This window comes from Enhydra lutris, unplaced genomic scaffold, assembly GCF_002288905.1.
Source record: "Enhydra lutris kenyoni isolate GAN:26980312 unplaced genomic scaffold, ASM228890v2 scaffoldscaffold16, whole genome shotgun sequence".
Classification (NCBI taxonomy): domain Eukaryota; kingdom Metazoa; phylum Chordata; class Mammalia; order Carnivora; family Mustelidae; genus Enhydra; species Enhydra lutris.
The window spans coordinates 23,823,911-23,840,125 of NW_019154100.1; the positions used below are offsets into that span (position 1 = coordinate 23,823,911).

At 44.3% G+C, this 16,215-nt stretch overlaps 1 protein-coding gene across 1 annotated transcript in view; it reads left to right on the forward strand.

The window, feature by feature from the left end:
• The first annotated feature begins 13,892 nt into the window (after window positions 1-13,892).
• The window catches only part of LOC111147250 (mitochondrial assembly of ribosomal large subunit 1), a 10,674-nt gene continuing 8,351 nt past the window's right edge, over window positions 13,893-16,215 (forward strand). The window contains exons 1-2 of the mRNA XM_022503172.1: window positions 13,893-14,184; window positions 15,331-15,509. Coding sequence (XP_022358880.1) covers window positions 13,929-14,184; window positions 15,331-15,509 — 435 coding nt within the window. The 5' untranslated portion in view covers window positions 13,893-13,928. The remainder of the gene's footprint in view (window positions 14,185-15,330; window positions 15,510-16,215) is intronic.

Consider the following 16,215-nt stretch of genomic DNA (forward strand, 5'->3'; position numbering starts at 1 on the left):
CAACCTGAAAGATAGTGGGATAATTTGATTAATGTTTTTTTTGTTTTTTTTTTTTTAATTTGATTAATGTTTGCTGAGAATTAGAACTTCCAAAGAAAATTGAAGTGCATAGGAAATAAATTATTCTGGGAATTTCTTATTTCTAGGACTTTTTATAAATGTCTGCCCTTTGAACACTTCCCACTCATTCATAAACACTGGTTGCCACTGTTGAATTTCCAATTGTTTAAAGTTTAAAGGGCAGTACTTTCAATACCTTCATTACATCCCGAATGGATAGCTCCAGACCTAAGTGACAGGCAAAGAGCAGATGAGAAGACAGTTCTCCAGGGGATGAAGGTGACCATGGGGCTTCTGGTGGGGAGGAATCCTTTAAGGTTTTTTACAAAGAAGCATCCCAAAGCTGCTAGATTACATACCCTTAAAAGTCAGGGGTCAGGGACGCCTGGGTGGCTCAATTGGTTGGACGACTGCCTTCGGCTCAGGTCATGATCCTGGAGTCCCGGGATCGAGTCCCGCATTGGGCTCCCAGCTCCACGGGGAGTCTGCTTCTCTCTCTGACCTTCTCCTCGCTCCTGCTCTCTCTCACTCTCTCTCAAATAAATAAATAAAATCTTTAAAAAAAAAAAAAAGTCAGGGGTCAGTTCCCAGGAATCCATCTTTGCAGACTGATTTTGATCCTTCAACCATCATTTACTGATCCCCAGTATGTCCCAGGCTCTGGTCTGGAGGGGACACCGCTATGAACCAGAGACAAGGACTCTGCTGTCTTAGAGTTTGGGTTCCAGATGTTCACTGAAATGAGAGCCCTAATCTCTGGCCTGGATCCCCCTCCCACAGCCTGGCCAGTCCCTCGTTGGCTTCAGTCTAATCTGCAGAGGCCTAGTCCTCTGTGACTTAGAGCTAAACTGCCATTCCCTTTTGAAATTCTGGAATAAAATTTGCTTTGGACAACTTCCATAGGCCCTTCAGAATTTGGGTGTCTTAGTGGTACTTTAGAATTTAACCACTTTTAATTCTCTGTATAATTTTCCCACAGATAACACCATGTCATCTCCCTAATCAAAATTTCTAGTTCAGTTGTCACTGTTACTTGCACTGTATAGGTTTAAATGGTGCAAATTAAATACCAGGGCTGGAGTTTGGTAAGTCCTTAATTTTAAGGTGTTTATTAGAATAAATTCCTTTGGGATAAGAAAGAAAAAATCTTAACTGCTGTTGAGAAGTGGCAGAAGGATTTTGTGGCTGTGGATCTAGTTTTAGGTTGTAGCTTTTGGAACTGAGTTGAGGAAGGTAGGTAGGGCTTCAGTGGACACACCTGAGCTTCAGCCTGGCCTTGTCACTCACTGGCTACGTGCCCTGAGGTCAGTGATTTTCTCTCTGCACCAGAACTTCCTCAACTATAAAAGGGAAGGGAGGGAAACTAAACTGGGTGAACTCTAAAGTCTTTGGGTCTCTAACGTTCTGCTGGGCAAAAGGGGAGGATGATATTACCCAGTTTCCTTACACTGGTGGCAGGAGGATTGTATTCTAAATCAAGGGTTAGCACGCATGGCTTATGGATCAAATCTGGCTCCCTGTCTGTTCTTCTGTGGCCCATAGGCAACACTTAGTTTTTATATTTTTTAATGTTCAGGAAAGGTCAAAAAGTAATATTATTTGGTGCCACTTAAGAATTACATGAAGTTCAAATTTCTGTGTCTATAAATAAAGTTTTATTGGAACACAGCCACACTCATTCATGGATATACTGTCAGCAACTGCTCTTGCATGAAAACAACAGAGCTGAGTAGCTGGGACAGAGATCTATGGTCTGCACAGCCTAAAATATTTACTACTTAGTCCATTATAGAAAAAAAGTTTACTGATTTTTGTTTTTAAAGCATTGTTCAACTCCTTTCTGAACTCAATTGAAAAACAAAAATTCTTCAGAGAATTTCAGTTACATGAAATGTAATTTTCTTAACTGAAGACTTTGAGTTCTTACTCTCAATTTCATATCACATTATTCTGTAATGACAACAAAGGCTGTATTATCAGACACACTAAGTTAAGTGTACCTTGTCTATGAGCCACGCTGGGGAAATGTCAGAATAGATCTTTCTGGAAAAAAATTCCTAATAATCCTCTCAGGAGAAATTTCAAATAGGAAAATCACAACATAAAGAACGAAGTGAAGAAGGATTCCATAAATCCCCAGAAGTACCAGCCATAAAGAAAAAGATTGCTATATTGGAAATTGTTCTAATTTTAAAGTTCTATATGAAAAAGACATCATAAACTTCTTGCTTAAAACACACACACACACACAGAATTCTCCTACATTGCTGGTCAAAGTGCCAGATGGAAAAGAATTCAGCTGTTTGGAAAAAACAGTTTGGCAGTTTCTTATGAAATTAAATATACACGTACCATATGACTTAGCCCTTGTACTCCTAGGTATTTACCCAAAAGAAATTAAGACACGTTCGCACAACAACTTGTACTGAAATGCTCATAATAATGTTATTTATAACAGCCTGCATTTCCATCAGTTGGTGAAATAGATAAGCAGATACATTATGGCCATACCACGAAATACTACTTAAAAATGAGTAAACTGGGGTGCCTGGGTGGCTCAGTCATTAAGCGTCTGCCTTTGGCTCAGGTCATGATCCCAGGGTCCTGGGATCGAGCCCCTCATTGGGCTCCCTGCTCAGCGGGGAGCCTGCTTCTCCCTCTCCCACCCACCCTGCTTGTGTTCCCCCTCTCGCTGTCTCTCCTTCTCTGTCAAATAAATAAATTTTTTTAAAAAATGAGTAAACTATTGATAGATGGAATAACATGGATAAATCTCAAAGCATTATGCTAAAGAAAAGAAGCCAGACATACTGAATGAGACTGTTATGATTTTGAGGAAAAGGCAGCACTATAGTGACCGAGAGCAGGTCATGCTTGCCTGGGACTGGGGGGAGCGAGGAGATTAACCACAGGCACAAAGGAACTTTTGGGACAAGGGACACTTTTTAAACCAAAACAGTAGTAATTACATAACTGTATATATTTCTCAAATATCAAATTGTAGGCTTGGTTATGTGTGTTTTATATAACTGTACAGCAGTGAAGTTGATAAAAAATGGAAAGATGCAGACTAGAAGACTGTTTGCAATACATGTAAACCGATAAAAGATTAGTACCCAGGGTTTACATAAAGAACTGTTAGGGAAATGCAAATCATCATTTCACACCCAGTAGGCATCACACCAGTGAGACATCCTTTCACACCCAGTAGATTGGCAAAGATGAAAAAATCTGACGAAGCCAAGTGTTGGCAAGAGCGAACACCAGAACACTTAGGCTTTGCTGTTGGGAGATTAAACGGGAAACACTGATCTTTGGAAACCATCTGGCATTATCTGGTGAAGTTGAAGAGGCACATATCTGTGACCTAGCCCCCTCACTCCTTAGGTATAGAATGTTCCAGAGAAACTCTTGCCCATGTGTTCCTGGGGACAAGACAAGGACATTCAGAGCAGCCTGAGGAACAACCCAAATTGCTCCTCAATGCATCCAGCAGTTGTGATATGCAACGAAGACTAATCACCAGTAGAGATGAACGAAGCTACAGCTATAAACACCAAGCAGAAAGACTTACCAACAAAATCGTGACAGAAAAGAGCAAGTTGTAAAAGAATACACGCAACATGACACCGTGTCCTTAAAGTTTCCAAGAGCAAGGAAAACTAAACTCTAAAACTAAAGCATAAAAATATGTCCTAAACCTATAGGAAAAAAGCAAAATCATTATTCTATGAAACTGAGCCCCGTGACTGTCCCTGGGGAGGAGGAACAAGGTGCTATTGGGAGCAGTACTCCTTCAGTAGCACTAGCCGTGTTTTAGTAGTTGGGCTGACAACAGGTTTGTTTTATTATTATCTGTTATATTTTCTCTGCATGTCCTGTGTATTCTTTAGTAGTTTGCAAATGTTTTCAAGTGGAATAAAATAACTTCTAAAAGTAATTTGAAGATAAAGACAACTTAGTAGAAAAAAATTGGCTCATGAGCAGTCAGTCCACAAGAAGAAATCCAAATGCCAATACACACATGGAAAGATGCTCAGCCACAGCAGAGATGGGGAAATGCCACTGAAAAGAAGACAAGTAGAACAACAACAAACCATTAGTAGGGTATGATAATACTCGGGTAAAATGTAAAAATATTTGAAACAATACTATAAATTCTGCATGGATACATACAGAGATAAAGAACAGAAGGATTCATCGGAAAGGCACACAGCAAAGTCAGGAAAGGGGTGCCTGGGTGGCTCAGTCAGTTAAGCAGCTGCCTTTGGCTTGCTTCATGATCTCAGGGTCCTGGGATCAAGCCCCTCTTGATTGGGCTCCCTGCTCAGCGGGGAGTCTGCTTCCCCCTCTGCTTCTGCCTGCCGCTTACCCTGCTTGTGCTGTCTGTCAAATAAATAAATAAAAATCTTTTCTTAAAGTTCAGAGTGAGGCGCCTGGGTGGCTCAGTGGGTTAAGCCTCTGCCTTCGGCTCAGGTCATGATCTCAGCCTCTTGGGATCGAGTCCCTCATCGGGCTCTCTGCTCAGCAGGAAGCCTGCTTCCTCCTCTCTCTCTACCTCTCTGCCTACTTGTGATCTCTCTGTGTCAAATAAATAAATCTTTAAAAAAAAAAAAAGTTCAGGGTGGCGGTTGTCTCTAATGAAGGGGAGGGAGACATGGGACTAGGGAGGGGTGTGAAGGGGCTTGAGCTCCTTCATGCTCTACATGAATCATGTAGATTCATGTAAATCTACATGAGGATTCATGTAACGTGTCTAAAAGGGAAATGAGGGGGCACCTTGGTAGCTCGGTCCGTTAAGTGTCTGCCTTCAGCTCAGGTCATGATCCTGGGGTCCTGGGATCAAGTCCTCCTTTGGGCTCCCTCTCCGGGGGGGGGGAGATTTTCATCTCTGCGGCTCCCCCCCCCCCCCCCCCGCTTGTGCTCTGTCTCTCTCTCTCTCTCCTTCTCTTTCTGACAAATAATATTTTTTTTTTTTAAAAAGGAGGAGAGGGAAGATCTGAAACAGAGCAAAATGAAGACCTGGTAAACCTTGGTAGCTCATTTGTTTTTCTCTCCACTCTTCTAAAGATTTGAAATACAGCATTATAGCTTTTTAAAAGAATGAATTATTAACAATCTTTTCATTCCACATGTGTCGTCTCGACAACCTTATAGAAATGAAATTTAAGCCATTTCTATTCAAAATTGTCTAGAGTTTGAAACTCAAAACCCTGCCCTCTTTGCTTTTTCCTGCAAAATCTACCCTCCAACTTAAAGACGTTATTTCTTATTGGGTCCACATTTTTGGGTGACTACTCCAAAAAATTACCTCACCTTGCCCTCACACAGGCACACCTCAGAGATACAGCAGGTTCGGTTCCAGATGATGGCAATAAAGTGAATCAAATGAATGTTTGGGTTTCCAGCACATCTAAACGTTTTGTTTACACAATAGTATAGTCTATTAAGTGTGCAATAGCCTCATGTCTACGTGCATACCTTAATTAAAAGTACTTTGTTGCTAAAAAGTGCCAACCATCATCCAAGCTTTCAGCGATTTTTTGAGGAACCTTTTCCTGGTGGAGGGTCCTACCCGGATGTTGATGGCTGCCGAGTGGTCAGGGTGGTGGTTGCTGAAAGTTGAAGTAGCTGTGGCGATTTATTAAAATAAGACAGCAGGGGCGCCTGGGTGGCTCAGTGGGTTAAAGCCTCTGCCTTCGGCTCAGGTCATGATCTCAGGGTCCTGGGATCGAGCCCCGCATTGGGCTTTCTGCTCAACGGGGAGCCTGCTTCTCTGCCTACTTGTGATCTCTGTCTGTCAAATAAATAAATAAAATCTTTAAAAAAAAAAAAAAAAGACAGCAATGAAGCGTGCCTCCGAGATGAACTCTTCCTTCCACGAAATGCAAGACTGTGACGGCATTGTACCCACAGAACTTCTTTCAGAATTGGAGTCAGTCCCCTCAAACCCTGCTGCTGCTTTATCAATTAAGTTTATGGAATATTCTAAATCCTTTCTTGTCATTTCAACAATCTTCACAGCATCTTCAGCGAGAGTACATACATTCCATCTTGAGAAGCCACTTTCTTTGCTCTCCCTAAGGAGCAGTTCCTCATCCATTAAAGTCTGATCATGAGGTTGCAGCAATTCAGTTCCAACTAGAATTTAGTTCTAGTTCTCTTGCTATTTCTACCACATCTGCGGTTCTTCCTCCCCTGAAGTCTTGAACTCTAAGTCCTCCGTGAGGGCTGGAATCAACTTCTCCCAAATTCCTGTTCATATTAATAATTTTGTCCACTTTCAATGAACTACAAATGTTTCAACGGCATCTAGAATGGTGAATCCTTTCCAGAAGGTTTTCCATTTGCTTTGCTCAGATCCATCAGAGGAATCACTATCTATGGCAGCTGCAACCTTACAAAATGTATTTTTAAGATTTTATTGATTTATTAGAGAGAGAGGGCAGAGTAGAGAGGGAGGGGGAGAGGGAGAAGCAGACTCCCTGCTGAACAGAGAGCACGATGTGGGAGTTGGTCCCAGGACCCCAGGATCATGATCTGAATTGAAGGCAGACGCTTAACTGACTGAGCCACCCAGGTGCCCCAAAATATATTTTTTCAATAATAATATTTGGAAGTTGAAATTACTCCTCGATCCATAAGCTGCAAAATGGACGTTGTATGAGTAGTCATGAAAACATTAACCTCAGTGTCTATCCACATCAGAGCTCTTGGGTGACCATGTGTATTAGCAGTGAGCAGTAATATCTTGAAAGGAATCTTTCAGGATTCAAAAAATACTAATTCAAAGGGATACCTGTACCACATTGTTTATAGCAGCATTGTCTACAGTAGCACATTATGAAAGCAGCCCAATTGTCCATCGATTGATGAATGTATAAAGAAGATGTGCCATATTTATATACATATATATGAATATTATTCAGCCATAAGAATGAAATCTTGCCATTTGCAATGAAATGGGTGGAGCTAAAGAGTATTATGCTAAGTGGAATAAGTCAAAGAATGACATCCCGTATGATTTCACTCATAGGTAGAATTTAAGAAACAAATGAGCAGAGAGGGGGAAAAAAGAGAGCGAGAGAAATCAAGAATCAGACTCTCAACAATAGAGAACAAACTGATGGTTACCAGACGGGATGCTGGGGGTGGGGGTGGAAGACATGGGTGATGGGGGTTAAGGAGGGAACTTGTTATCATGATCACCAGGTGTTGTGTGGAAGTGCTGAATCACTATATTGTACACCTGAAACTAATACTACACTATGTTAACTAACTGGAATTTAAATAAAAACTTTAAAACAAGGAATCTCTTTTCCTGAGCAGTTGGTCACAACAGCGGGCTTAAAATATTCAGGAAACCATGTTGTGAACAGTTGTGCTCCCAGCCAGGCTTTGTTTTTCCCTTGAGAGAGCACAGGTGGAGTAGATGCAGCATAACTCTGAAGGGCCTGAGCGTCTTCAGAATGGTAAATGAGCGCTGGCTTCAACTTCTTTCAAGTCACCCGCTGCATTAGCCCCCAACGAGAGAGTCAGTCTGTCCTCTGACGCTTTGAAGCCGGGCACTGTCTTCTTTCTGGAGCCAACTTCTGCCAGCTTCAGACTCCTCTTGTGCCGCTTCCTCCTCTCTCTCAGCCTTCACAGAATTGAGGAGACCTCGGACCTTTCTCTGGGTGAGGCTTTGGTTTAAGGGAACTTTGTGGCTGGTGTGATCTTCTTTCTAACTATATCTAACTACAACTTTCTCCACATTAGCGATAAGGCTATTTTGCATTCTTATCATTCTTGTGTTCACTGGAATAGCACCTTTAATTTCTTCTAGGAACTCTTCTGTTGCATTCACAACTTGGCTAACGAGCCCAAGAGACGTAGCTTCCAGCCAAACCCAGCTTTTCGCATGCCTTCCCCACTCAGCATAATCATTTCTAGTCTCTCATTTAAAGTGAGAGACGTGAACTCTTCCTTTCACTTGAACACTTGGAGACCATTGTAGGCTTACTAACTGGCCTAATTTCCATGTTGTTGTTTGTCAGGGTGTAGGGAGGCCCAAGGAGAGGGAGAAAGATGCGGGGTGGGAGGTGGGGGTGGGGCACCACCAGTCAGTGGAGCCCTCAGAACACACAACATTTAGTAAGTTTGCCGTCGTGTATGGATGCTTTCTGTGGCACCTAAAAACAGTACAATAGTAACATCAAAGATTACTGATCACAAATCACCATAACAAGTATAATAATAATGAAAAAGTCTGACACATATTGAGGATACCAAAATGTGACCCAGAGACGTGAAGCGAGCAAACACCATTGGGAAAATGGTGCTGACAGACTTAATCAACTCAGGGTTGCCACAAACCCTGAATCTGTAAAAAAAAAAAAAAAAAAAAAAAGGCAGGATCTGTGAAATGCAGCGAAGAGAAGCACAATAACATGAGGTTTGCCTTTATAATAAAAGCATCAAATGCTACCAACGTGATTGATGCTGAAAGTAGCTGTGCCTTTGATGTTATCACCTTTTTCCAGACAGCAGCTTCGTGAGTCAGAAGCAGGAAATGGCCGAGAGAGCCTGGAGGAAACGCCATGTCCCCAGAAGCCGCTCATATCATGGCTAGCCTGGGCCTCAGACCTTTCCCCAGGGAGCTAAGGAAGCCTCTCTGTACTTTAAGAAGCTTGAACAGACCAGCCTGTGTTGCTCCTAATAGTTTTATATATAATATTTCTCAGAATTTCTATTTGGCGTGTATTTGGGATGCCCCCAGGAAAACAGGAGAATGGATGTGCCACCACTGTGGGCCTGAATGTCTGTTGTCACTTGTTTCCATAGGGGTGGCCCCAAACTGTGCCATTGTAAAGAGGAGATCCCAGGTTCAAACTTGGCCACTCACCACCTCAGGGCACCCTCCTGAGGTGGTGACCTGACACCGGGCTGGAAATGAGCCACAGTGGGACCTAAAAGGGAGGGGAGCTGCTGCTGAGGAGGCCGAGGGTTTGCCCTGAAGCAGCCTGCTGGAGTTCGGCCATCAGGGCTTACACCCTTGGGCTCTTGAGAATTACTCGGCTCATCGTAATTCGGAAATAGAGGAAATTCATAAACCTGGGCTTATAAAAAGGAAAAGCAAACAGAACCTTTATCGTCAACAGATCAGAACAGAAGAAATCGGAGGCTAGTCAGAAATCAGGCTGTGACGGAAAGAAAACGGCCCACGGTATCGTCGGGGAGTGGAGCTCTGGTTTACCTTTTGGGTCAGGAGGGCCACGGAGCTTCATAATCATTATGTAATGCCACAGGAGAAAGCTCATGGAGAAGGGGTGTGGGCCTGGGGATAAACATGTCCCGTTAGTACCATTGTTGTAGGTGCCATTAGGGATGCGTGTCTGACAACGGTCGAGCTAAAATGCAGACTCAGGGGCCTTGCGCCTCAGAAAGACAAAGTTGAGATAAATGTGGAGAGTTGTATCTGAAACCCCTTTCTCTGAAGTGTACGGGGGCCTGGGGGGTAGGGGGGAGCGTTATCCAAACTGCTTCTCAGGGTGAAATGACCATGTGCCTCTGGTGCTTCAGGCAAGAGTGAGATGTTCCATTCTCATCAAAATAATTCCCAGCAGCAGTTTCTCATAATCTATGATTTCAGAGACAAGGTTTATCAGCACTGTGTCCTTCATGGTAATTAACAAAAGTTCTTCGGTTTTGTTCGTGTGTTTTTACAGATTTTCCTTCCTGCCTGAGGTAAAGACTTGGTGGTGGTGGGGATGTTACCCATTAGCGGGGTCCACAGAAAACCAAAATGTCCCCTATTTGAGAATGGAGCCATCTGCTCTTAGGCTTGGATTTTGTTTTCTGTTCGTGGTTGCTTTTTATTTATTTATTTTTTTAAGATTTTTATTTATTTTTTTGACAGACAAAGATCACAAGTAGGCAGAGAGGCAGGCAGAGAGAGAGGAGGAAGCAGGCTCCCTGCTGAGCAGAGAGCCCGATGCAGGGCTTGATCCCAGGACCCTGAGATCACGACCTGAGCCGAAGGCAGAGGCCTTAACCCACTGAGCCAACCAGGCGTCCCCGTGGTTGCTTTTTAAAAGGCAGAATCAGAAGGGGATGATGGTTTGATAATCTCTACCTTTGGGGTGCTGAGAACGGAGGGTTTGAAGCAACTTACTGAAGGAATTGGGAATTATGAGTTAACCAGGGTCCTTGACTAAAAAGACTTCCTAAGATTATGAACCCTAATAACATCATTATGTTATTATGAACACACATCCAGGTGTGTTCATTCAGGAGCCTCCTGTTTGTAGCAGTCAGAAGGCTCCCACACTTGTTTCCTGGGGCTTCATGGGAAACTAGGCAGGTAGGAAGCTGCAGTCACAGAGATGTCCTCTGCAGCTAGCTCCAGTGACTGGGAAGAGGATAATGGTGTTACTGGGGGAGATAACATCAGAGGGGCCTCAGGGACCTGCTTCAAAGAAAATACACGGGTGGGGGGCAGGGGTGAAGAACAGAGCAGGTTGGGACAGAGCAGAACCCAGGGGTTAAACTACAGAAAGGCTGAGCAAGCTTCCCTGATGTACCCACACTTGACCATGGGGCACTTAACATCACGTCTGGCATATGATTGTTTAATAAATTAATGACTGAATTCATATAGTTTGGGGACTGAGAAGTTTATGGAGTCCAACCTCCACTGAGTCTGTGCATCAGTTTCTTAGGACACTTGTGTGTCCTAATCTTCAAACCCATGAACCTCCTTTTGGTTGCAAAAGGAGGTTCATGGTTGCAAACCATGGTTGCATGGTTACAAACATTGTCTTTGACAGAATAAACACATTTCCCACAGAGAATGGATGTAGATGCTAAACATAATTCAATGTAATTGTATTTAAAAGCATGGCTTAGGGGTGCCTGGGTGGCTCAGTGGGTTAAAGCCTCTGCCTTCAGCTCAGGTCATGATCCCAGGGTCCTGGGATCCCTGGGCTTGAGCCCTGAATTGGGCTCTCTGCTCACTGGGGAGCCTGCTTCCCTTCCTCTCTCTCTGCCTGCCTCTCTGCCTACTTGTGATCTCTCTCTGTCAAATAAATAAATAAAATCTTAAAATAAAATAAAATAAAAGCATAGCTTAACTCACAGCAGCTTTTTGTCATGTGTGGAAAGAACCACAATTTTTTAAAACAAAACCTCATTAAAATAAAAAAGGTTGGGACCACCACTTTCCAGCCTCAGCTAATGTTCTTCTGTCATTTAAGTTTCATCCTTTCCCCCAGATTTCTACTGTTTCTGCCCTCAGGGGACCACACAGAGAGAAGGGCTGAGATTAAAATTGCCTCCCTTACAGATCCCATTGGTTACAGATATTCTAAGTATATTTCTATTTAAAAATTCTTTGGTCCTGTTTTACAAACTTCCTAATCAGAAGAGGGGTAAATCCTTTTGAAGAGAAGAGGAGCGGAGAGGGATCTGGTTCCTGTGAAATGTGTAGCACAGGTCCTGACTTGGGGCAATGCTCAGTGGGCGGTTCTCATGGCCTGCTTTGTTAACACCCAGTACTGCAAGCACCTGGCCCTGTCTCAGTCATTCAGCTTCATCCAGCAGGACATGTCCAGACTTCATCAGCAGGTCTACAAGGAGCTGTGTCACTGCAAACAAAGCTTCATATCCCAGACCTCAAGCCCATTCATTAATGGGCATAGGGACACAGGGGACCCCTTCCTTCCCAAGAAACTCCAGTGCCTTTCCTCTCTTGCCTCTTCCCACCCAATTCCCTTTGGTTTGTCATATTTAAGCGTTAGAAGAGGAGAAACAAAGACTCATTATTTTATAAATGTAGGGGTAAGTCTCCATCTTTCTTCACCCCGAGCTCCCTGTGGAGCATGTCGTCTGTGTTGCATGCTTTCTCAGATGTTTTGTGTTGGTCTGTCTGGCATACTCTTCATGCCATTAAGGACGGGGAGTCCAACCTGAATAAGATGAAGCACCGAACCTATGGTTTCAGGGCATCTGAGAACACTGCCACGGGCTTCTCCCTTGAAGGACCATCTGAGAGAGGAGGGGAGACACCTTAATGTTTAAGGTAGGTCCCACAGGGTGAGTCTGAGTTCATCTTGTGAAAAGGTGGAGGCAGGGCACTCTAAAAATGGAATAGCATGTACAAAGCTTGGCATTGAAAGGTTATGGTATATTTGGAAAACAGCAAAAAGAAGATGAGGCTAAAATAATTCTAGTAGACGGCATAGCAGCATGAAGGGAGGAAAAAGTAGAGATGAATTGGTGACAGAGCTGATGGGAGCTCAGACTGAGGAGGTGGGAATGAAGACAAGAAGTTGAATTAAAAAAAAAAAAACCCTTTGGAGGTAGCATAAACAGCTTTGACAATGGACTAGTTATTGCCAGGAGATCCTGGAGTGAATGTAACCCAGAGTTTAGGATATGGGAATGATGATCCATTAAATAAGATGGCAAATACAGATGGTAAATCAGGTTTGGGATGTTCAGAGAAAAGGGTAGTAACATGGAGCTGATGGCAAAATCATCAGGAGGAGCACCAAATCCAAGCATACGTTCTGGGAAGTGGTGGTGAAGAGGGTAAGACTTAACTTTTATCTGGAAAACTGTATTTGCTCTTGGCCTAAACACCACCACAGAGAATGTACAGGAAGGACTGATCTGATAAGTTTTCCAAATGGTCCTTTACACCTCTGCCTCCCACCTCACCCCAGCCCAGAATAACAAGATTTTCTTCATGGGATTTCAAATTTGCAAGGGAATCTTGATAATTTTCTTGGTAATGGGCAATGAGTAGGAAATTTTATGTCCTAATTCCAGTAATTATTGCAGGATTTATAAGCATAATGGTCAAGAAAGAATTTTTTTTTTTTTAAGATTTTATTTATTTGTTAGAGAGAGAGCGCGCGTGGGAGCACAGGCAGACAGAGTGGCAGGCAGAGGCAGAGGGAGAAGCAGGCTCCCTGCCGAGCAAGAAGCCCGATGTGGGACTCGATTCCAGGACCCTGGGATCATGATCATGACCTGAGCCGAAGGCAGCTGCTTAACCAACTGAGCCACCCAGGCGTCCCAAGAAAGAATTCTTGAGACATTTTACAGTGCAACTTACTGTTTATATAAGTAGCTGGGGACAGGACTGGTGGGCAGAAAGAGCCGCACTTTTGCTGTATGAAGCTGGTCCTTCTATGCATCATGCTCAAGGGGGAGGAGCGGAAGGGAATGTGCAAGGACTAATGATCATAAATGTCTTCTTCGAACTTCTGCTTATAAACACTACTTTCGTGAGATTTCTTTGTTGCTTATCATTCAACTAGATATTAACTACTGGTGAGAAGTATAGGCAGTGATGAGACGCTTAAGAAGGTAGCAACTGGTAGTATTTGATCCTTATCGGAACTATGAAGGCTATATATAGGCCAGCCTTTTGGGCTAAAGGGAAACATTCTTTGCTTCTGTCCCTCACCATAGTCAACAGCAGCAACTTCCATACATTCAGTACCAGCTATTTTAGGTTTTGCGGAGACCACGTCAAAACAAACATTTCTGCTTTCGTGCGGCTTACATTCCTGTGGAGGAAGACATTTATTAAAAAGAGACAGCGGATACCATAGCGCATTGCACTAAAACGTAGGGAAAGCAAGGGTTGGCAGTCAAATAACTAGCCCTTCCACTCCCGCAAAACCTAACCCCCAAATCAGCCCTTCCGGGTCACCGCCGGGCCCACGGGCATTCGGACTCCGCCCACCTCCGGCCTCCGGCCCCGCCCACGCCCCTTACGTCAATTTTCGAGGCCTTGACGCGTTGGCCTAGCCAATGAAAAGCCGACCTGCCCGGGCTCCATTAAGGCCCGCCCGGTGAGTCGTCGCTCGGGAAAGCGGATGGGCTCCGTAAGCTGTGTGGCGCGGCGGTTCGGGTCGTTGCTGTGGCGCAGGGCTCTATCCCCGGGAGCGGTGCTCTCGGCGGGCTGGGGGCCACGGCTTTGTCTGCTGGCCGCGGGTCGACTTAAGGCGGGACCGGCGTTGGGCCTGGCCTGCCTGAGCCCCGACCGCGCGCGCGGCCTGCACGGCGGACCGGGCTTAGAGGAGCGGGCGGAGGGGGCAGCTGGCCAGAAGCGCCCGGAGACAGGCACAGCAGGTACCGGCCTGGAGGAGGGCGGCGGGGGCCCCTGCGGGCAGCCGGGAGCTGGGTCTCGGCCGAGGAGCCTCTGAGTTCTCTTGTTTATGCCTTTCCCTTGGAGAAGGGAAAGATCTTTTTTCCAGAGCGGGAAAGATGTTCAGAGATGTTGGCACCAGCTTTGCGTTTAACGCGGCGAGAGAGAAACTGATGTCTCCAAAACTGCAGACGTCCAAGTGGCCGCACCGGACCCTTGGCATCACAACCTCACTGTCCTCAGCTGCCTTCGCTCTTCCTAGAGTCCCGAGAAGCGGACTTGCCGAAAGTGTTGGGGCGTGAGGATTCTGAGGAAGGGCTGGGTCTGGGGCCTGAGAGGTGCATAAGAAGCTCTAATAGGGGACGGCGCCAATTGAAGTTCCTCTAATTATTGCAAGTTTTTAGAAATTTGAGAGACTGTAAACAGATCTCATCTTGAAAGGTTGGGGTCTGAGAGGGAGAGGTCTTGGTGGACTTAGCCACCAGGTTCTTGGGAGTCAGCTTTAGAACGTAAGAGAGCTTTAAATTTACAGGTTCTAATACTCCAAGGTAAAGAACAGAATATGCAAATCTCTACAGAAAAAAGAAAGTTAAGTTTTCACAGATAACAGTTGCTACATAATCCAGATGGCTTTAACAAGAAAATTGAGGCTTCAAAATGAAGATCAATGTTAAATTTTTAGCTCTCATTGGTTGGCGTGGGGCACGTTCGTTTATTCTGCTAGGCCTCATTTTCTTCATCTCTCATGTGTTAAGATTGTGGAGCAGATGCTACTACCTAAGAGGCTTTTCAGCTCAGCTGTGTATGTTTGAGGTGTGTTCCTCAAGTATTAATGAACAGAAAGCCATTTGTTATGGATGTTCAGTTTTACTTGCATGTGGTAATATCGAAGAATGTATGGTGGCTCTGTGTAACCTGAACATTCACTCTTACCATAAAAGTTGAGCGATGCTGTATGAAACCACTGCCCAGGTTTAGCTTCCAGGAGGCCTGGACGTTTCTGTCTTTCAAAACATTTTAGATCTCAACACCATCATGGAGGAACAGTTTCATTGTTAGCTGCTGCATCTGGATGCATACAGAATCTTCTGTTTGGCCACCTGACACAAGTGAATCTTTGTGCATTTCAGATCATACTGGTCCCAAGTTTGACATCGATATGCTGGTTTCGCTTCTGAGGCAAGAAAATGCAAGAGACATTTGTGTGATCAAGGTTCCTCCAGAATTGAAATATACAGATTACTTTGTGATTGGTGGTGGAACTTCCACCCGACACTTGCATGCGATGGCCTACTACATTGTCAAAATGGTAGGATGCTTTCTTTTGTCTTTGGAATCATTCACTTAATGGAAGAGTGTCAGGGCATCATGCTGACGAGCAACACTTGAAAAGTACATCCATCATGAAGTGATGTAAGAAGTCCAGATTCTCAGTATTTGCCTGAGTGTTTGATGTTCCTTGATAGTGACAAGGATAGTGACAAGGAGACAAATGAGTCAGGATATTTCTAATTCTTGTCTCTTTTTTTTTTTAGATTATTTATTTATTTATTTGACAGAGAGAGAGAGATCACAAGGAGGCAGAGAGGCAGGCAGAGAGAGGAAGGGAATCAGGCTCCATGCTGAGCAGAGAGACCAATGTGGGGCTTGATCCCAGGATCATGACCTGAGCCGAAGGCAGAGGCTTTAACCCACTGAGCCACCCAGGAGCCCTCTAATTCTTGTCTCTTGTGGTCATTGAATGAATGGACGAATGAATGAATAAAAAAATATAAAAATATAAAACAATTTGAGGCAGGCTAAAAGACAGTATAACCCAGAGGAATTTCTAGAGTAGCACTGTTCATTATGGTAGCCACTAGCCACATGTGACTAACTATAAATTAAAACTTTAGTTCTTGGGGCGCCTGGGTGGCTCAGTGGTTTAAGCCGCTGCCTTCGGCTCAGGTCATGATCTCAGGGTCCTGGGATCGAGTCCCACATCGGGCTCTCTGCTCAGCAGGGAGCCTGCTTCC